Genomic DNA, 19,574 nt, shown 5'->3' on the forward strand with positions numbered 1-19,574 from the left:
GCTTAGGCTATTGCTACAGCGCCTTATTAGTGGACGAGGACGATTACGCAGCTGGAGCTGATAAGCAGCTAGTGAGTACAGGCGAGATAAGCGAACAGCTTACTGGCCAAGCTGGTACCTTAGCATGGAGGAATATCAGCGTCTCACCTTTTGGACAACTCACCACATGCGTTGCGCATAACATCTACAAACTCGCCCGTGGGACGAAACAGCGCAGCCTCGTCGCATCATGAAGCTCGTCATTGCCGTTCCAGCAATTGCAGCCCTTGTGCTGAGGGCCTGGAAGAAGAAGTCTTTGACCCCCGCAGGTCTGGTAGCTGCTACGGTCACAGCTATTGCGCACGCCTACCACCCGTGGAATCTGCCCTTTGTCCTCTTGGTTGTCTTCTTTTTGGCCGGCACACGAGTCACGCATGTGAGTTAATGAGATCGATATATCGGTCATAGGTGCAGCCTGGGATGCTAACGATGGAACCAGGTCAAGGAAAATGTCAAGGCCTCGCTCACAGTGAGTGCAAAGGGAACCTCAGGCGGCGAGGGTCCTCGAACACATGTTCAAGGTAAGCAGATGAATTCCGCACATGTCTGTGCGTCTAGTTGCCAGGATGAAGCTAATTCCATGCTTAAGTCTTTGCCAATTCGCTCGTGGCATCCATCTTGTCTGTGCTCCACGCCAACCAGCTCTACGCTCGAGCTGCTGCCCTCAAGACTCCAGGAGCTCCGGAACCGAATGGATCAATGTGCTACTCATGGGGAGGCGATCTTTTCATCGTTGGTATCATTGCCAACTACGCTGCAGTTGCGGCCGACACATTCAGTTCGGAGCTGGGCATCCTGTCCAAGAGCGAACCCCGCCTCATCACGTCGCTTACGCTGCGAAAGGTGCCCCGCGGCACAAATGGCGGGGTGACGTTATTGGGTTTGGGAGCTGGACTTTTAGGATCCCTTACAATTGTCACGTCTTCTATGCTATTCTTGCCAGTCTGCAACGAATTAACCGTTTCGAAGCGTGGAGGTGGTGACCCCTGGACGGCAGACAACAGGCGGCTATTTATGGGTTTCCTGGTCTTGTGGGGTACCCTCGGCAGCGTTTTGGACAGCTTTCTCGGAGCCATCTTCCAACGTTCCGTGAAGGATGTGCGGACCGGGAAGATTGTTGAAGGTGATGGTGGCTCCCGAGTGCTGGTCTCTAGCGAAGCCGAGGGCTCAGATAAGCGGGCTGATATCAAGGCTTCATTGAAACACGCAGGGGGTGCGAGTGAATCAGCTGTTGATGAGTCGAGTGAAGCCACCGACAAGTTCGACCCCAAGAACAAACACCGAAAACCTAGCTTCGGTGACGAGCAGCCCTCTCGTATAGTCGAAAATGGTTGGGACTTGCTTGACAACAATGATGTCAACTTTCTCATGGCTGTAACCATGAGCGTTAGTGGAATGGCGGTAGCCAGCTGGTACTGGGGGCTTCCTTGGCAGAGCCTTCTTACCCCGTGAGGTGAGCAAGATGGAAAGGGTTGACCATACAAATTGGCGATGCGCCTTGTGTTTCCTCTACTGGTTACATGGCACTGGGTGTAATATCAGAATGTTTGTAGTATTGATGAAGACCAGCCAGATGAGGGTTTTCACAACCTAATACATATGTTAGAGATGCCTTGCCTAATTACTTCTACCAAGATGATCTGAAGTTTTCTTTTATCGCCACGCTGCTAAGGGAGAAGGTGAACAATGATGAAGAGGAAATCTAAGTATGTTGAATTCCTGGTCCTTGTCCAAATTTGGGAATGAAGCCTGCTATATGGGCGCGCTTGATTGGCCCGGACACGGTTCGCGACGGTTATTGCAGACGAACAAAGAGCAGGGACGGTCGGTAAAACGGTAAAAGACGGGCTGGCGCGCATGTTTAAATTGAAGAGTGTCTTTGTTGAATCATACGATTTTACCTATTTTGGTCTACCTTCTGCGGCTGAAAATAACTGACATGGGTGCTCATATATGATTCCGAAAACTTCAGCGGGGATCATGTTCAGTCTAAAGCAGCATGAACAGTAATACACATGAATAACAAAAGAAATAATGTGTCTAAATTGCTTTCAGATACTGTAAACATCTGTTCCGATTCGCAATACCCATGTATAAAGGACATGGTCTACTAGTCAATCCTTTTATCACCGCAACCCGGCCGCTTGGTTGGCTTTTTCCTCTAGCGAATTGAACAGCAATTGATGCCAACTCCACGGGAGATCCACAACGGCAAGCCTTACAAATTGCTTTTTATTGCATTACCTGAACAATTGGACCATAAAAATGGGATAATTCCAAGATGTATCGGTAGATGTGTTGCAGTGCCTCCGTGGTTCGCACCCCAGATAATTGTCTCCCACCCCGGCCAGCTGAACATGATACATCAAAACATCAAAGGCATTATTGTTTCGCATCAACGCATAAACTTACTGAAAGAAGCCACACCAATCATATCGTATGCGCCACAGGCGCCGCGGCAGTGGAACGGTTCATCTTGTTTATTAGCGATATTTCGTATAGAATCCTTGGCGTCCTTTTCCCGGGGTCGTGGGTCAAGCCGAAATTAAAGGCTGAGACGCCATACAACAGGCTCTGAAACAAGTATATTCATGTGAAAAAACTAAGCCATTCATTAGCTTCCCGTGATTTATATCGAATTACCGCCAACCCGGGTCCGAATTGTTAGGTAGGGGTGTAGGAGTTCCCCGGAATGCGGTCCGCTGCCCTCCTTTCCGTCCACGATCGCGATACTATATCTCACACCAAAATTCCTTTTTTTTTCTTTGTCTCCAGCATTGAAAATGTACCGCATCAATCATATAGTTTTGAACATAATTTCGACGTTTGTCAATTTGTTCTCAATGAATTTCTGCCAGCTGGCCAACTGCTCGCCCGACTTTGCACTCACCCACAGGCCCACACGTTGAAGGGACCCCCCCCCCCCCCCCTCCTCTCTGCTCTTTTCTCTGGCTGTCGTCCGTTTGCTTTACTATGAATTGAAGAAGAAGAAAAAATTTTCTTGCTGCATATTTTTCATCCCGTCTTTTCCTTCTTTTTCCTTTTCTTTCTTCTTCAACCCTTTGCTTCTTCCATCTCAACCCTCCTCCCTTGAGCTTAAGGACCATCATCAAACGTCCTCAACACACTCTTTGCTTTTAATTAAACAATTTCTTTTTTGGAAAGCCATAAAAAAAAGAGAAGAGTAATTTAGAGTCAAGCCAAACATGGAAAACGCGATGTCTCATCCCAGCCCCAAGGAGCATCAACACAACCCTCTGGGTGCCCGCATCGAGATCCCGCCCGTCACGGCCAACATCACGGGAGGTCTCGACTCGCCAGTGACGTCCTTTGCTATGAGCGAGGAGACAAAGGTCGCTGAGGACGACTTTGCTGCTGGTATTCCTGATGGCGGATTCAGAGCCTGGCTCGTGGTTGTTGGCGGATTCTTGGATTTCGCTATTGCTTTTGGTGGGTTCTATTCAAGTCTTGTTTCTCTTCTTGAAGTAAACTAACATATCTATTATAAAGGTCTTGTAAACTCTTTTGGAACATTTCAAGCTCGCTATGAAAGCGAGTGGACTTGGCTCTCCACCTCAACCATCACTTGGATTGGTAGCATTCAGGTAAGCACACAAAGACAGACTCCAACACCATGCTGTTCATTTAAACAAAACAGAAAACAGAAAAAGCAAAGAAAGTTCAATTTCATGCTAACTATTCTTTCCCTAACAACTAGCTCTTCATTCTCTTCCTCGGTGGCGCCGTCGTCGGCCCCATCTTTGACAAATACGGCTCTCGCGCCCTCATGTTTTCGGGCACTGCCGTCTGTCTGCTTTCCTTTATTTGCTCCAGCTTTGCTACTCAGTTCTATCAATACCTCTTGGCTCAAGGAATCTTGCTCGGAATCGGTAATGCGTTGCTGTAAGTTGAAAATCTCCCTACTTCCACCCCAGAACTTAAACAAACTGACACGTCTTCTTCCAAACGAAAGCTTTTACCCTGCTACTGGTGCCATCTCAGAGTGGTTCAACCACAAACGAGGCCTCGCCCTCGGCATCGCCCTCTCAGGCTCCTCCGTAGGCGGCATCTTCTGGCCCATCATCATCAACAAGCTCTTCACCGTCGTCTCCGCCCCGTGGGTGCACCGCATCATCGCCCTCATCTCCATCCCCGTCCTCCTCGCTGCTTGCTTCCTCGTCACGGAGCGCAAGGACGCTGCCGGCCACGATACCGAGGGCAACCGCGTCGTCAAGCCGTCGGAGAAAAACAGCGTCAAGTCGTCGAAGAACAGCAGCAGCATCCGCAAGGCCGTCGTCGAGGGCCGCTTCTTCGCCCTTTGCCTGTCCCTCTTCTTCATCTACGGCGGCATGCTCATCCCCTTCTACTACATCCCGCTCTTCGCCATCGAGCACGGCGTGGGCGCCACCATGGCCAACAACCTCCTGGCGATTGGATACGCCGGCTCCGTCGTCGGCCGCGTGGGAAGCGGTTGGATCGCGGACCGCTTCGGCCGGTAAGTTTCCCCACTTGTTCCCGACCGAGCCCGTTCCCGTGAGGACAACGGCTCCTAGCATCTCTGTCCGATTCCCCAAACTAACGCTGATAACCCGCAGATTTAATGTTTTATTCATAATGGGCGTCTTGACCGCCGTAATCACCTTTTGCTGGGGCGCCATGACCACGCTCAGCGGCATGATGGCCTTTGCCGTCCTCTTCGGCCTCTTCTCCGGCGGCCTCATCCCCCTGGGCTCAGCCTGCGTCGCACAAACTACGCCAGACATGGGCCACATTGGCCTACGCATCGGCTTCATGATGGCCTTTGCATCGTTCAGCGCCTTGTCGGGCGGTCCTGCTAGCGGCGCCATCAAAGACGCGACCATCTCCTGGTTCGCCGTCTTTTCCTTTTCCGCCTCGCTTACTCTTTTTGGAGCGCTGATGCTCCTTGGAGTGCGTCTGTGGTGGCAGCCTCTGGGAGGAAAAGCCATCTTCTAATGTAATATTTGTTGATTGCAATTGTGGGCTTGCGATGTTGGATTTTTAATTCTTTGCAAAACCTACATCTACTCAAGTTGCACACAGTTCCCGGCGTTGGGAGGTTTTATGAAATGGCTAGATAGAGATGCCATAAAGGCGTTTGGCTGTGCAGATTTAGTGCTGTTCATTTATGGAACATGCAAAGGAAAAGTCAAAGGGAAAATAATAAGGATCGGTAATGAGATAATGACGATAATGAACAAGGTATGATTCTACAGATCATGGTCAGTAAAGGTAGCAATAGCAATCCTAATCATTAAACAATATTACGGTGCCCGCTTCACTGACTGTCTTGTGCATACGATTACTTCTCACAGTTGAACTTATTTTTCCTTTCGTCTTTTTTTTAATTGAATCATCTATCGATACTATTGAAAACTACCTAAACTTTGAATTCATTTTATTGGTATACAGCAGCAAAACACTGACAAAAAGCCCAGCCTAATTCATCTCGCCATCGCCAATCACCACTATCTGTGCAGTAGAACAATGAGAGCTCTGTTGCGCTCTGAATGACCATTATTCCGATTCTAATGAGTCAGTCGTTACGTAACACATATTCAAAAAGAAGAGAAAAGAAAAAAAAGAAGAACAATAGGCCATAAAATGATGATAGGGAGCGAAGGAGAGGAAACACCCATCTGCAGTGGCTCTCTGGCTCTCATGTGCTTCGCAGAGGAACCGAAGAAACAACATTCTGAAAATAACCCATGCTCATGCTGTCAATGAACTACCTCTTCCGGCCCTTGGACGGTTTCTGGAGTGGTGAGTAGTCTTGTATGAATTGTGCATCTTCCAAGCATTCTATTACAACCGGGTTGATGAAGACGTGATTCTGAAGCCCGCCCTTGAAGATGGTCCTCATAAGGCTTGTTCTGAAGTAGAGAGACCAAGTATCAATCTTGGCAACGTGGTTACCCAACCTCAGCTTGCATCGATAACCGTACTCTGCTTGTCCGTCATCGGTGCGCTGGGAGACGGGCACATGCTCACCCTTTTCGGGAATGTAGAGGGCGGTAGAGTAAAAAGGGCCAACGCCCCTCTCGAGAGAGGTCACCACGCTCATCAAGTTTTCTCGCAGACTCCGACGGTGCTTTCTCGATACCGACTTGGCACTGAGCTTGGCCAGTTCGCCCATGCGGCCAGCCAGCCTTTGCGGGTCATACTGGAGCTGGAACGGCTCGCCTGTTTCTTCAACGTGGTTCCGCGACGCCTCAAAAATGAGAGCAATGCAGCCACCGGCATTGGACTGAATCTCCACATCATCGCTATCAAGCTGATCCACAAACGCATCCATGGCCATATCGGCAAAGTCGGAAAAGTCCGCCACATGGCTGGCAACATAGCACCATCCTTGGAGAGCGGCTGCGACGATTACGGCATTGTCATGGGCTTCAATGTGCTCTCCGTCGGTCCGTACAATCTCAACAAGGAATTCCATGACTTCCAGAGCAGCCTCTTCTAGGCCACCAGCATAGAGCACTGTAAGACAAAGTGCATATATCGCATAGACACGACAATCATCGTCATCATCGTCTGTCATGATTTGTTTGAGAATCTTTTGTGCGCCATCAAAAATCTCCAGAGACCCGACCGTTCCGATTGTAAGGCAGTAGGCGTGCAGGCTCAGTAGTCGCTCCTTGGCGGTAGCAGCACGATTTGAGTCGTGAAGGAAAAGCTCTGCCAGCTCACCCGAGGCATCGTCTAGCCAGAGATGGGTGTCGGCGGTATAGTGGTTCCGAATCGTTTTGATGTAAACGCCGAGGAAATATTCTCGCATCTCGCCGTTGTTGTGTTTTCGATCTCGAAGGCCTTCTATGAGAGCCCTTGTGTCGAAAACGAGAGCGTCGGGCTCTTCGGGTGTGTCGTCGTGGGATCCGCCGGAGTAGACGCTTGACGCCATGTCGTCCAATTCAAAATCGCCATCATCGTCGCTGACATCGGATGTGACGCGACTGTGGGCAGCAGAATTGGTGGGCGATGCCAATAGCGAAGGCAAAGGAGAGCCCCGCGGCGTGTTGCTTCCGGATGCACGACCGGACTTGATGGCCTTCTTGGAGACGGTTTTGCCGTTGCCCTTGAGGGCCTTGACTCGAGCGTGGTTCATCATCTTTAAGAAGAATCTTGAAGAAGAGTAGAATTGCTAGAAAAAGAAGCTGGTGGTAAAGAGGAAAAGACGAGAAAAGATGCTGCGACGGGCAGTCGTCGAGCTTAAATGTCGACTCCGGACCGGAAATTCCCAGTGAAAAGTATAAGGCTTGTAGGGAGATGATGGGAATTAAACGTTCCACTAGTACAATCCAATCCTGCAGCCCTTGGTGGCCAGTCTCTGCTTCCCCCCTTGAATTCGATGGAAGCACAGGCTACGTCACGTCGGTTTGCGCTTGGGTCTGGATGATCCAAGGTTGTTTGCGAGGGCGTCGGATGCTGGTTTGGTGAGGCTATGGAGGAGTAGACTGTCCATGAGAATGAGAGTCGAGATGCAGCGTAAATTGGAGGGTGGCGACAATATAAAGGGCGACAGCAGATGCAGCGGCGTGAAACGAGAATGCGACAGGCGACCAGGAATAGCTTACGCAACGTTGAAGGGAGCAAGATTGGAAAAGGCGATGAACGGGTGAGGCCAGAAAATAAAGCAACGCAGCTGAGTGGTTCGGTGGCGTTCGGTTTGTGGGCATGACCGTCTCGCAAAGCTTCCCATGTCGACGCTACCAAGAAACATGCGCGCTAGGCTGATCGGGGCAAGTAGCCGGTACTTGGCTTAGGGCAAGGACCAAGCGGCCCTGAGATCGCCCGCGAAGAGCATGTGAGAAGCTGCAAAGTTGACAGGCAGACGGTGTGCATGTAGAGGTACGAGAAGCAAAGGTACTCGTAATTCCCAGGCGTGCATAATACGGTATCAAGATATCTGGTTCAGCATCATCAAATACGAACAGCCGTACGGAGAGCTCTAGTATGGCAAAGCCGCTGGAACAGAAAAAAGCCTAATCGTTTCGCTGCCTCGAGTTACTTTTCTTTCTTCTTTTCTCCAAAGTCGCTCCATTTCGGCCTTGCTTCGGCCTACTGCGATTCTCAGTCCGCCATAAATCTCGAAGCTTTTCCACGAGAACAAGTAGCTAGGCTATACTTCCTACCTACTAACAGCAGTAACGATGACGATATAGAGAATGGAGACTTCCCCAGTACCGCTAGCAAAGTAGCTGTACTTTATTCAGGCTCGGTGCCCCATCACCCAAGCCAAGTTCGGGCTGGTTTCTTGCTCCGGCTGCTGAGCTACTCCGCAGAAAGATGCGGCATCCCTGTTGGTCATGCGTCATTGCTGTAGCCACTTTAACACACAAAGGATTCCCGGGTCTCAATAAAGCCGGTTTATCTTTTGTTTGTCTCGTCTCTCCGTTCTGTGTTTGTCGCATCAGCCCGTTTGGCTGAACTTCTGCCTTGTCGCCGGCTTACTTGCTTCGGTGACAACCTCCAAGAGATGATTCGTGACTGTCTGCCCGTTTTATTTGTATTGGCTCGTATCCCGTCCAGTGTGCTTTCACGTGCTGCAACTACGATTCGTTTCTTGACCTGCTATTGACGGCTCTTATGCAGCATGGCGGGGCATGGCTCGAGCCCTTGGGCATCGGGTCAGCAGGCGGCCGGCCATAGGGAGGCAAAACTGGCAAATAAAGGCGTTTGAAGGGGGACGAGCCCAGCCCTATTGGAGAGCTGTTGGTCGCTGAAACGCAAGACGAGGGGTTTTTCCTAACAGTACTTCGTAGAGAGTACAGTCATGTACCTTGGATGCTCAACAGTACAAGTAAACTCTGCGTGACTGGATGAAGCCATCTCCGCCTTGAAGCCATCTGGCTGGGGCATGCCGTGATAAACAGCTCACTCTGCATGGCGAGATTCGCTCACGCTGCCCTCCCTGTCGTGCCGGAGCTATTTATTGCTGGTTCTAATATTAACTGATCCGTCATGGAACCTCACATAAGACGTGCTCCGACCTGCCCGGATCATACAAAATCACCATCCATGTCTTTGCAACATGTGGCCTGCAGACCCAGGCAAACGGACCCCATTTCTGCCGGGTTGCTTCATGTTGGATTGATGTATGTTGCATGTACCGATACCCCTACCGGAGGCGTATCGACAGCACCTGAATCATGCGTCGAGTCGAGGCGCTAAGGCAAAGCAAAGCAGCTGCAGCTTCTGGCTGCACCCGTCGCGGCCCATCAATTGGCTGGCATGCCGTGGGTATCGGTACTCGTACCTGCTTGTAAGAATGCGGGAACAGCGCTGTTGGTACCTGTGCTGCACTGTGACTCGCCCACTTGGCAGCCGGGCATGGCCACGCAAATCTGCAGAGACAACGGGGCGTCGGTTTCGCAGCAAATCATGCCCGTTCTTTTAGTAAAATGGTCGGCGACGCTGCATACCTTGATTCATCTTCATGTCCTCTTTCTCCTCTTTCTCTTTCTCGAGTGGCGGTTGCGTCGCAAAATAAAAAATACAAATACCAGCGCTGAAATCTGGCAGTGACATACTCGGCTTCCGAATGCCCCACTCAAGCTACGATAAGCCACCCATCGCGGGGCTTATCGCTGCTGCCCGCTTCTGCCTGGGGCTGCCTACAGGGCACATTAGTGCCGTATATAGAACAAAGTACTGCTACATTTGCATCAACTGCTCCCGTACGGCACAGTACATACTCGTACCTTTGCCGTTGGCCCTTGAAATAAACCTCCATCCATCTTGTAAAGTGCGCTGTGGCTCTGCTCTATCTACCTTATAGCTCATAGATACCTGGGTATCTTGCGCATCAAGACTTTACCATTACTTCACATCAGCATCTCCCAGCCAGATCGCGAAACACTGGACTGAACCGCCTGGTGGACAAACAACCTCCATCCCTTGAATCCCCCTCGGCTCAGCGCCAAACAGACGCTCTCCCGCCTATGCCAACCAGCTAGATGCATTCATGTCAAGTACCCTCTATTAATTCTTCAAAGTACTTGGACCCCAGCGTTTTAAACTTCTGAGGTCAAAGTGACTCGAGCCCCACTCCATCCTTTACTTCCGAAGCCTCGACTTTCTCCCCTCTTAACCAAACAACTTCACTCTTCTTTTTAATCTGCTTCATCCCCCTCTTCTTCTCTCTTCCACTGCGTCCTTCCATACCCGATCCTCTCTCGTCTGCATTGCAGCCCGGCCGCAACTGGGCATAGATTCCGACCGACTCGATATTTCGAAGGCACCCACGGCCCGGATACGCTTCATCATGGCGTCGCCCTACCTTTGTGACCAAGGTGAGCTTCCCTCCGAGATGCGGCGCAGCGCCCGAGACTCTCCAAAGCTAATCTCGTGTGCAGTTCTGGTCACCCTGACTGCTGTGAATCCGTCTCCCGACTTTTCCTTTCCGACTCGTCGCCTTCTCCTTGAACCAGACCAATCAGTCCCTCTTGGACGTATGAGCAAGAAAAACACCACATATGCTGCCACCGGAAAGAATGGTTGGATAGACTCCGCCGTCATGTCCAGAACCCATGCTTCACTTTATTTTGATAATCAGCACAAGGTATGTTGCATCATCATCATCACCCAGACGGGCGTCGCAACCTGGTTCAAACTAATTCGCATGCAGGCCGTTTTCATCAGTGATGTCGGTTCCCTTCACGGAACCTTTTATAACGATACCCGATTGAAGCCTCATCAAATTCAGGCCATCAAGGACGGCGACCATATCCGGTTCGGTATTCCTGTTGACAGAGGATCAGATATATGTGCTCCTTGTATCATGGAAGTTGGTGTTCAATTTGGGCCGCAGGGGTATGCCTCTCTCTCCCACTTTCTTCTCTTCTATCCGTTTTGACTGAATGCTAACGCTTTCATAGCTCCTTTCAAGCCCCGACCGTTTTCAGAGTGCCCGACGAGACCGATGAGGAAGAGAGCGCCGATGAAGATCACGGCGATAGTACCATCCGACACGGCTTGCAGGTTCTGCGAGACAACAATATTCGCCCGGCCAAAAACTGCATCACTCGAGAAGAAGTTGTAACTATTGACCTATCTGACAACGAGATGGGTTCGCCCGCGCCCGAGGATCAAACAGCCTCTACCAGGTCCATCCAGGATCTGATGACTGACAGGGCTGTCTCTATCTCTGAGAAATCTCACTCACGTATACCTTCCCCCCCGGGAACGATTGACATCCCAGACGATATCCCAGATGATATTTCAGACGACGACGCCGTCTTCTACGAAGATGAATATGAGGGGGAGTACATGTCTGAGTCTGATGATGATTCCCACGGCCGATCTTCACTAGAAGACACTCATCTTGATCACCCTTTACATCACAATCTCTTGGACAGCGATCAGCATGTCCCTCATATCGAAGCCACGGAAATTCATGAGGCAGAAATATTCGATCGGTTTGAAAACCATTGCCTGCCTCCCATCATGAATTTCTCGCTGCCAAATGCAGCCTCTGCTCCAAATCAACCTTTGCCTGGCGTGCAGCTGCCATCCCTCTTCGACACTTTCCGATCGCAGGAAATATCCACAGGTCAAAATAACACAACATACACTCACACCAATGAAACAGATACCCCAAATCAATCTTTTGTGAGTGTCCACACGGCTCCTGAGCAAGTCGAGACCAGATTCTGGCCCGTGGACGTTGCCCAGAGTCGAGCAACTGAGTCCAGTCTTCTGTTGGACTCGGGAGCCGAGTTCCTCAAGTCTCCACTCAAGGAGCATCTTGAGGTAAACATAAGATCGGAGGAACATACTCTTGACTATGACGAATCCTCCGCCTACCAATTCGAGGTAACTAAAGCGGCTCTTCAGCAACAGTGGCAGAAGAAGCAGCCGATTCAGCAAGATGAACCGATTCAACAAGACGAGCCGATTCAACAAGACGAGCCTATTCATCAGGAAGAGCCGATTCAGCAAGACGAGCCGATCCAGCAAGACGAGCAGGCTCAGAATCAACAACAGCAGCCGCAGGCTGAGCTTAGAAGCGTCCACACGGACGCTGATCAGCCTATGGAGTCTCCAGAGAAGGCGGTTAGAAACAAACGCAAGGCAATGGAAATTTCCGAAATGACTGCCGAGGAAATACCCTTCGCCGAGCTCACCCCAGTTCAAGAGTCCTCTCCACCTTCTGCAAAGCCTACGTCTGTTGACGACTCTGCAATGGACATTTCTCCCGTCGACATCCACTCCGGAGCTGAGGAGCCGCAAGTGAAGCGACTGCGCAAAGCTGCTGAAATTTTTGGATATGCGGCACTTGGAGGAGTTGCTGTCATGTCTGCCTTGATTGCCACTGCCCCAACACTATAAATGTTGTGGGATCTGATGAAATATCCATGCAGAGCCCCTCAACTACGACTGTTGATCCTTCATGAAACTCTTACTTTGCTTTACCACTTTTCTTTTGTTCTTAATACGGATGTTTTGTTTCTTACTTATGAAGAAATTCGACTCTTTGGACTGGGTCGCCATTATAACTGTTGGCGTTGGGGTATAGGATGATTTAGGTTGCCAATCTGTCGCCCGCACTACAGCTGATTCTCGGCTTCTGTTGGTTGAATTGGACAGGATTCAGGCCTGACTATTGTGGTTCACTTACTTCTACACGGTCTTCTTTTCATGTATTTCTTTCTCTTATCTACGAAACCCTGTGGCAACGATTTTCTTAGCTTGGTATGTCATTAGGGGGCTTGACTCTTTCTCTTTGTAATAGTGCTATAAATCTCTACTTAGGAGGAAAGGCAATAAATTGAAACTTCTTTTTTTTTTCTTATCCTTATGTTCACTACTTTGTGTGTCTATTGTTGATTAGCATGATCCAGTATCTAGTATCCATCAACCGGCTAAACGTGTGGTATCTCAACAACTTGTTTTGTTTGCCCGCGTGGACTCTTTTGGCACAGGCCATTGTGTGTTACTGACCACAGCAAGAGTAGTTTGAATCTCCGAAGGCTTCACAGGGCGCCCACTAGACACCAATCAAGTGTGTCGTTACGGAATATTTTCGTCAGCGCGTAATACTCGTGGCACGCCTGTGCTTTTCGAACGTTACAGCCTTATATCATCACTTTTGTTTGTTTTTCTTTTTTTTACTCAAGTACTCGAAAAGAAAACTCGGTCGATATACAAGTCGACGTGATAATCATATATGAATGGCCTATGGGGTATACTTTCAACAGAGTATTGTCGTTCTCGCAATGGGTAACTGTGAATTTGTTTCGTCTCCTAAACTAGATGAACACGTCAATAGAAACATCAAAACTAGAGCAAGAGTTATAGGGGTCACCACAACGCCACAGGAATTATCCTGTTTCATCATCCGCCTAAGAGCAAGACAACACTTCCATAATCAAAATAATCTTAACATTTTTTTTTTTAAAAAAAAAAAAAAAAAATCTTTTCAACACAAGTTGCCCGAAAAGGTAGTGCCGAGGTTTCGGAGATGACCTGGCGAATAAGATGCGAGACTGGCCCTCCTCTGGTAGACACAGTCGTGTACCTTTACACCATTTCCCGACCAAAACGCTTACCCGCAGGGGCGTCATTTCGGTGTTGACAACGCGAGCTCGAGTCACCGCCTTCTGAACCAACAAGGGTTAAACTTTTGGAGATAGAAGAAACTTCGTATTGCAGCAGCAACAGAACCGAGCGGCGGCCATTCTCAAGGCCATTTCCCCCTTGGCTAGCGTAGATATCTGCTACGCCAATCCTCTCTCGCATCAGTTTGTGTCTCTTCTCTCTTCTCTCTTCTTCTATTTCTCTTCCTTGTCTCTCGTCTAGCTTCACTCGGCCAAGCAAATAACCGAGCACATCGGAACTTTGATCCGAGAAAGGTGTCAATGCACGCCGCCATGACGGGTGTGTACACAGAGGAAAAGCCGGTGAGGAGCTGTATCCGCGAGGGGAGGGAAGGCCAAGAGACCGGTCCGCGAGGGATCAACAGCCCCCCACGTGGCGGGCCGGTCTAAAAGGTTCGGAAGGGCTATCCGCATCGGTTGATGCCTAATGCAGCCTTCCATGGTTCGATCATTGAGGGGTCAGCTTTGTTCTTGTCGTGTGAGATAAACGATGGTGCAATGAGTACGCTGCAGAGCTGGCAACTGATGACATACATTGGTCGGCCAGGTGTCTTCTTCAGGGCAGCAAAGGGTACACAGAGCGGGTTTTGATTCGTGGGTCATATTGTGTGGCCCAAACTCGTATCCAAGGGGAGCCAAGAAGGGTGCCGATATAGGCCTGGTGACTGATGGTCAAAGTTTCTTCGCTGTTGAGCTATGTAGGCTGTTGTTCTCTCGGCGGGAAGCGTCCAACCAGGGAAAGCTGCATGTTGTCTTGTGCTCCGGGAACACAAGCCACTGCGTCGGATCCATCACCGTCGAGACAGCCAGAGGCGCGCCCCCAATGATCAGCCGTTCGCATGAGCATTGTGAAGTGCAATAGCCGCGTTTCCCGTGCCGAAATAACAGACGCCATACAACTGCCAAGACGAGAAGAATCGTCATCTTGCAGGCGCACGTTTTGGGGCTGAAACTCGCAATCTATCTCGTCTAGCAAGCTGAGCAAGCTGGGTCGACAGGGCGTCCCTCAGAGAGCTGACCGGTCCGGTTATTGACAAATGAGAAGGGAGCATGCCGATCAGCCATCCGGGTGGCTGCATGGATTCTCAGCTCCAGAGCACAGAATGGAACGGTCCGGGTTAAGAGAGGACAGCGTACGGGTCCAGTGTCGCAGTTAAATACTCAAATCGGCTCATTCGCGGTAGAGCGGCAGTTGCCAAACCTTCTTCTCATTCGACAGTGGAAAGGCGAGAGGAGTATGATGAGGCGGTAAGGCTTTTGTTCGACGTCGCCGAGCGCTCGTCCGTGACGGTGGCGCATATAGGCCATGGGCTGAGCGTTTTATGAAATTAAAGCGGACAGGACTCCGTGTAAAATCCATGTCCAGCCCCGGCGGGTCGGTATCACGTTGCCTATAGCTTGGTTGCCTCGTCTATATGTCGAGGCAACCACACAGGATGGATAGAGGCCATCGTGAGGTTTGTTGCATCCGGTGTGATGATGGCTTAAATTGTAGCTGAGGATAATCGAGGCGGTCAGAAGGATTCGTAGTCTGTCTCGTAGTGTATCATGGAGTCAAGCAGGTTGAGCTGGCGACCAGGTTCCTGAGTCTCTGCCAACGCAGACATTAGTATTTAAGCAGAGGTTTCGCCGCACATTCTCTTCAGTGGAATCATTCCTTCAAGTGTTCATCTCAGCCGTCTTCTCATCATCAGCTATTCTTTTCTTGATCCACTCAATTCAAATCTTGTTCCAAATAAACCCGTGTCGACTATATATTCAGTCATGGCTTCTGAATTTGCTGCTGGCATGAAAGCAGGCTTGGTGCCGATAACCTGCGACATGTGCAGTATAAGGCAGTACGTTTATTATTACCGCATTCTTTAAGAAATCTGATTGCTAAAATTGAATTTGAAGACTCGATTGCGAGTACTGCAGGGGCTCGCTTGTCAGAATGGTCCCCAAGAATTATTCGTATTCGATGACGGCTTCGCCGTTTGCTCGTCAGGCTGGCAGATCATCGTCAGAACAAAACAACCATCCAGATTCGGATCATAGATCATCAGGTGTCTATTCAAAACGCAGTTAGCACACGTCGAACAGGTTTATTCATATCAGCGCATGTATGTAAATGTCTTTAGTGTATATTTTCTTTGGACAGGTGTGAGGATTCAGCCTCGCAATGTAGTTACATTGGGGAAAGGATGCCGGTGTTCATACCTACTGAGGTTGTAGGTGGTTTTGGCTTCAATTTTTTAACAATAGATGGGATTACTTGGCAACAATTCTGCTGGTGGCCCAGTAATATGTAAAGGTATCACATTTGTGTGACTCCCAGTTTAAAAACTGGACAAGCTCATGTAACGAGAATAGTCTACGGTACACTAATTAGTATATCGTCAAGTATTTTTGCCTAGTTCAATGGGAAACAAACCAATGCAGTGACGACTCGCACCAAGGCTCAGCAGTATCAGCTTCATTCCGTGGCAGATGAATATCCAATCCAGAGGGGGCACAGTTGGGGAGCATAGATTTTCCAACAACGGCTTGCTTCACTTGTCCAATAATACCTTATCCTTGGATAATGCGTAGATACAACGGTACACTAGTATCGGTAGATGAAAAGCGAATGAATGCAAGAACCGATGCCGTGTACGAAGCCATCTTAGAGTCGGTCCAATCAAGGGGACGACGGGCAAGTGCATCTTCGGTAAATCACGTGTCTTCTTTCGAAAGCCATTGGTGACTCGGAAGCAGCACGAGCTGTACGAGCCGCAGGTCCACAGCCGATTCGGTTGAAGAATTGAAAATGACTGGTTGTGTATCCCCAAGAAGCTTCTTTTGCTCTGGGGTCGTGCATCTTGTAAGTCGTGAGTCCAGCGACTTCCTAGGAAGTCGCTGCGGCTTTTCTTCGGAAGAACAGGAGCCGCCCTGGTCGTTACTGAGCTCATCCTTACCTAATCTCAACTGCGGCAGACTAAGCCTTGCCTAGGACCAAAGAACCTCAGCCGTGTCGGTCATCGTTAGCAAACAACATTATAGCTCCAGTTCATCGCTTCAACAGGCATTCGATATTCGGTGATCGAGGAGCCAAAGCCCAGTCGCCATGTCCGTGATTTTGTGCACAGGTTGGTCCTACCACTGCTATCCCCATTCCCATTCCCATTCTCGTCAGCTGCCGCGAGCTTCAGTACTAATTGCGATCCAGCGGGTTACGACCACACAATCAGGTTCGCAGGCGTCCACCAAAGGGATGATGCTTTATGCGCAGTGCTAACTCCCCGCAACATAGATTCTGGGAGGCGCTATCGGGAATTTGCTCGCGAACGATCCAGCACCCAGACTCACAGGTGAACCGCCTGTGTATCTCCCCCGACAAGAGGTTTCTAGCAGCGGCCGGCCACCATACAGTCAAGCTTTACGATATCAAGTCGACAAATCCCAATCCGCTGCTTACCTTTGAGGGTCATACGGGAAACATCACAGGAGTAGCATTCCACTGCGAGGGCAAGTGGATGGTGACAAGCTCCGAAGACGGCACTGTCAAGATTTGGGAAACGCGGACGGGCTCGATCCAGAGAAGCTATAATCATGGATGCCCAGCCAACGATGTGGTCATTCACCCGAATCAGGGCGAAATCATAAGCTGCGACAGATCGGGCAGCGTGAGGATCTGGGATCTGGCCGAGAACACTTGCGCGCACGAGCTCATCCCCGAAGAAGACGTGTCGGTATCAAGCGTGACGGTTGCTAGTGACGGGACGCTATTGTGCGCCGCAAACACGGCAGTATGTCGCACCCAACAGATCATTTCTTCTTTCCCAACCCGATTAGCTAACCTCTGATAGGGTAATGTGTTTGTGTGGCATCTCCGCCAAAACTATGACCAGACGGAGCTGCTCCCAGTAACGCATTTCAGCGCTCACAAAGAGTACATTACGCGAATTCTCCTCTCTCCCGACGTAAAGAAGCTGGCCACGTGCAGCGCAGACCACACGGCCAAGATCTGGGAGATCAAGGATGTCAAGCCGCAGGTCAACGGCAAATCCGACGAGGCCAGGCCGCTTCCCCTAGAGGCTACCCTCACGGGCCATCAGCGATGGGTCTGGGATTGTGCGTTCAGTGCAGACTCGGCGTATTTGGTGACGGCGTGCTCAGACCACTATGCACGACTATGGGAACTGCACAGCCAGCAAATCATACGCCAGTACAATGGCCATCACAGAGGAGCCGTCTGCGTGGCGCTCAACGACTATTCAGAGACACGTTAGAGTCCTACAGATGAATCGTCGGCTGAGCCATCAAATAATACAGGGAGTGATGGCACGGCATGGACCTTGGAACTGAAGACACATGGATGATTTGGCGCGGCGTTTTGGTATCGCTTCTGGTTATGTTAACCTATATCTTTTATTCGGAGATGACGATTGGCGCCGTATGCTGCCCTTGACATGCTGATATGGCAAGCCTTGAGGCGCATGATTTGCGCTTTCTCAACTTTCTCAATTCAAAGTGCAAGAGGCGTTAGTGACTGCTACAGGATTCTGGTGTTTCTGTCAAAGCAGACTCGGTTGGAAGATTCTGCCTGGATCTAATGCCAGCAATGGTGCAATGCCTTCTTTTGGCATCTACTGCAAGTAACCCACCCGGTCTTGGATGTGGCCGCATGAGCTATAGACTTTTTTAAATGAGTTAATTCTATGCCAAGCGCTTTCAGTTTGTAATATGTGATGGTGTCGTCGAATTGAGCAGCTGAAGGTGATGCTTCAGCCCAAGAGGTGCAGCACCATCTCACGATGGCCTCGCAACTTGTCGCCGTTTGGGGCTGCCTCAGCTCTTATCCCAGCAAGGGCATTCATGCAACAAGCATCGGACAATTGGGGGATAATCGGATTTCGGATTTCGAAATACGCTTCCGGGTGTGCGCAACGGCTTTTGGGGTTGGGTTGGCTTGACCTGGTTTTGTTTGTTGCGTCGTATATTAGGCACCCTCCAAAACGCCCTGTCACCTGCAGGAAGGAGAACTCAAATATGAGAAGCAAGGCCCAAAATAAACCGATTGGCCAAGTTCCGCAAGACCAAAAAAAACTCCCATGTGTTTCATTGATCTGTCAGTAGGAACAACATACATGACGATCTTCCCCTCTGCCCTAACCAACCAAAACACCGAAAGGCACATTCATACTCAAGGTGTCAGGGATAGGTGAATATCCCCCCCTGCCCACGTCACCTTTTTTTTCCATCCCCCACGGAGGGTGTGCCCATGAGCTTTTTTTTCTTCTTGTTTCTCGCTAGTTTGGAGTGCCGGGCCCTCGGGGTAAAACGACTGGCTGGCCGGCTTTCATCGTAGTCCCAGAGAAAAAAAAAACCCGCGTGTGTGAATGTTTCCAAAGGGCCAAGGCGCTGGGACTGTCCAGCTGGACAGGGATGTTCGCGGGTACGCTAGCTGGTCGGACTGACTGGGGCGGGGACCCTGGAAAGCCCATTTTTACGTCTTGGGCAGTTTGTAGTCTAACTAGCGACTTGAAGGAAGGCCGCTATTGAATGCCGTACAAAATATTGATTGTGCTAGATGGATTAGGGTTCAGTGTCTTGTGATTGCTTTTTTGGCTTTTATTTTTTTGCGTCATCCATGTCATGTCGTATCATGTCATCTCATGTCGTATATGCGTATATACAGCTCTACAAGGTCCAATCTCTCTCCGTGACTCAGCCATTGTTGCCCGAATGACGAGCCTCTTCGCCGGGTGCATGACCAAGCTTTTTCTGACAGTTCAATCGAACCCATGGAGAACGAAAGCATTGACCTTTGGCTGCCTCTTTCGCCTCGGGCACAGCCGTTGCTGCTAAACTAAAACTATCCATTACCTTTAGTACGTAGTAGGTCAGTTCCCAGGTACCTTGCCTTAGCCCGGCAGGAAAAGCTGCATCATGACTTGC

The 19,574-nt window shown here is 49.9% G+C and overlaps 5 protein-coding genes across 5 annotated transcripts; 4 read left to right on the top strand and 1 right to left on the bottom strand.

The window, feature by feature from the left end:
• Positions 1-147: 147 nt before the first annotated feature.
• V8C40DRAFT_246308 (integral membrane protein DUF92-domain-containing protein) lies at positions 148-1,675 on the top strand. Its single transcript, XM_083216091.1, has 3 exons — positions 148-415; positions 479-560; positions 629-1,675. The coding sequence occupies exons 1-3, from the start codon at positions 230-232 to the stop codon at positions 1,489-1,491; spliced, it is 1,131 nt and encodes a 376-aa protein (XP_083072452.1). The 5' UTR covers positions 148-229; the 3' UTR covers positions 1,492-1,675.
• Positions 1,676-3,257: 1,582 nt separating this feature from the next.
• On the top strand, positions 3,258-5,013 carry V8C40DRAFT_279718 (major facilitator superfamily domain-containing protein; the record flags this gene model as incomplete). The annotated part of the gene is made up of 5 exons (XM_083221281.1): positions 3,258-3,489; positions 3,550-3,644; positions 3,758-3,942; positions 4,013-4,534; positions 4,635-5,013. The coding sequence occupies 5 exons, from the start codon at positions 3,258-3,260 to the stop codon at positions 5,011-5,013; spliced, it is 1,413 nt and encodes a 470-aa protein (XP_083072453.1).
• A 368-nt stretch (positions 5,014-5,381) lies between these two features.
• On the bottom strand, positions 5,382-7,663 carry V8C40DRAFT_246312 (interferon-related developmental regulator-domain-containing protein). Its single transcript, XM_083216092.1, has one exon. It carries the CDS (start codon positions 7,163-7,165, stop codon positions 5,786-5,788), a length of 1,380 nt encoding a protein of 459 aa, XP_083072454.1. The 5' UTR covers positions 7,166-7,663; the 3' UTR covers positions 5,382-5,785.
• A 2,393-nt stretch (positions 7,664-10,056) lies between these two features.
• On the top strand, positions 10,057-12,855 carry V8C40DRAFT_23707 (uncharacterized protein). Its single transcript, XM_083214177.1, has 3 exons — positions 10,057-10,618; positions 10,685-10,869; positions 10,935-12,855. Exons 1-3 carry the CDS (start codon positions 10,322-10,324, stop codon positions 12,385-12,387), a joined length of 1,935 nt encoding a protein of 644 aa, XP_083072455.1. The 5' UTR covers positions 10,057-10,321; the 3' UTR covers positions 12,388-12,855.
• Positions 12,856-16,611: 3,756 nt separating this feature from the next.
• On the top strand, positions 16,612-18,345 carry V8C40DRAFT_246325 (TOR complex subunit LST8). Its single transcript, XM_083216093.1, has 4 exons — positions 16,612-16,762; positions 16,843-16,864; positions 16,927-17,422; positions 17,483-18,345. The coding sequence occupies exons 1-4, from the start codon at positions 16,741-16,743 to the stop codon at positions 17,903-17,905; spliced, it is 963 nt and encodes a 320-aa protein (XP_083072456.1). The 5' UTR covers positions 16,612-16,740; the 3' UTR covers positions 17,906-18,345.
• Positions 18,346-19,574: the final 1,229 nt, after the last annotated feature.

Source organism: Trichoderma camerunense (assembly GCF_050948025.1).
Source record: "Trichoderma camerunense strain CBS 138272 chromosome Unknown V8C40scaffold_10, whole genome shotgun sequence".
Taxonomy (NCBI): Eukaryota; Fungi; Ascomycota; class Sordariomycetes; order Hypocreales; family Hypocreaceae; genus Trichoderma; species Trichoderma camerunense.

What these genes read in the sequence shown, in the direction of transcription:
- V8C40DRAFT_246308 (XM_083216091.1), top strand. Translation starts at nt 230, where the DNA reads ATGAAGCTCGTCATTGCCGTTCCAGCAATTGCAGCCCTTGTGCTGAGG. An exon ending in CCGGCACACGAGTCACGCAT is followed by an intron (nt 416 to 478) that starts GTGAGTTAATGA and finishes CGATGGAACCAG; the next exon opens with GTCAAGGAAAATGTCAAGGC. An exon ending in TCCTCGAACACATGTTCAAG is followed by an intron (nt 561 to 628) that starts GTAAGCAGATGA and finishes TCCATGCTTAAG; the next exon opens with TCTTTGCCAATTCGCTCGTG.
- V8C40DRAFT_246312 (XM_083216092.1), bottom strand. Translation starts at nt 7,165, where the DNA reads ATGATGAACCACGCTCGAGTCAAGGCCCTCAAGGGCAACGGCAAAACC.
- V8C40DRAFT_23707 (XM_083214177.1), top strand. Translation starts at nt 10,322, where the DNA reads ATGGCGTCGCCCTACCTTTGTGACCAAGGTGAGCTTCCCTCCGAGATG. An exon ending in ATTTTGATAATCAGCACAAG is followed by an intron (nt 10,619 to 10,684) that starts GTATGTTGCATC and finishes ATTCGCATGCAG; the next exon opens with GCCGTTTTCATCAGTGATGT. An exon ending in GTTCAATTTGGGCCGCAGGG is followed by an intron (nt 10,870 to 10,934) that starts GTATGCCTCTCT and finishes ACGCTTTCATAG; the next exon opens with CTCCTTTCAAGCCCCGACCG.
- V8C40DRAFT_246325 (XM_083216093.1), top strand. Translation starts at nt 16,741, where the DNA reads ATGTCCGTGATTTTGTGCACAG. An exon ending in GTCCGTGATTTTGTGCACAG is followed by an intron (nt 16,763 to 16,842) that starts GTTGGTCCTACC and finishes ATTGCGATCCAG; the next exon opens with CGGGTTACGACCACACAATC. An exon ending in GGTTACGACCACACAATCAG is followed by an intron (nt 16,865 to 16,926) that starts GTTCGCAGGCGT and finishes CCCGCAACATAG; the next exon opens with ATTCTGGGAGGCGCTATCGG.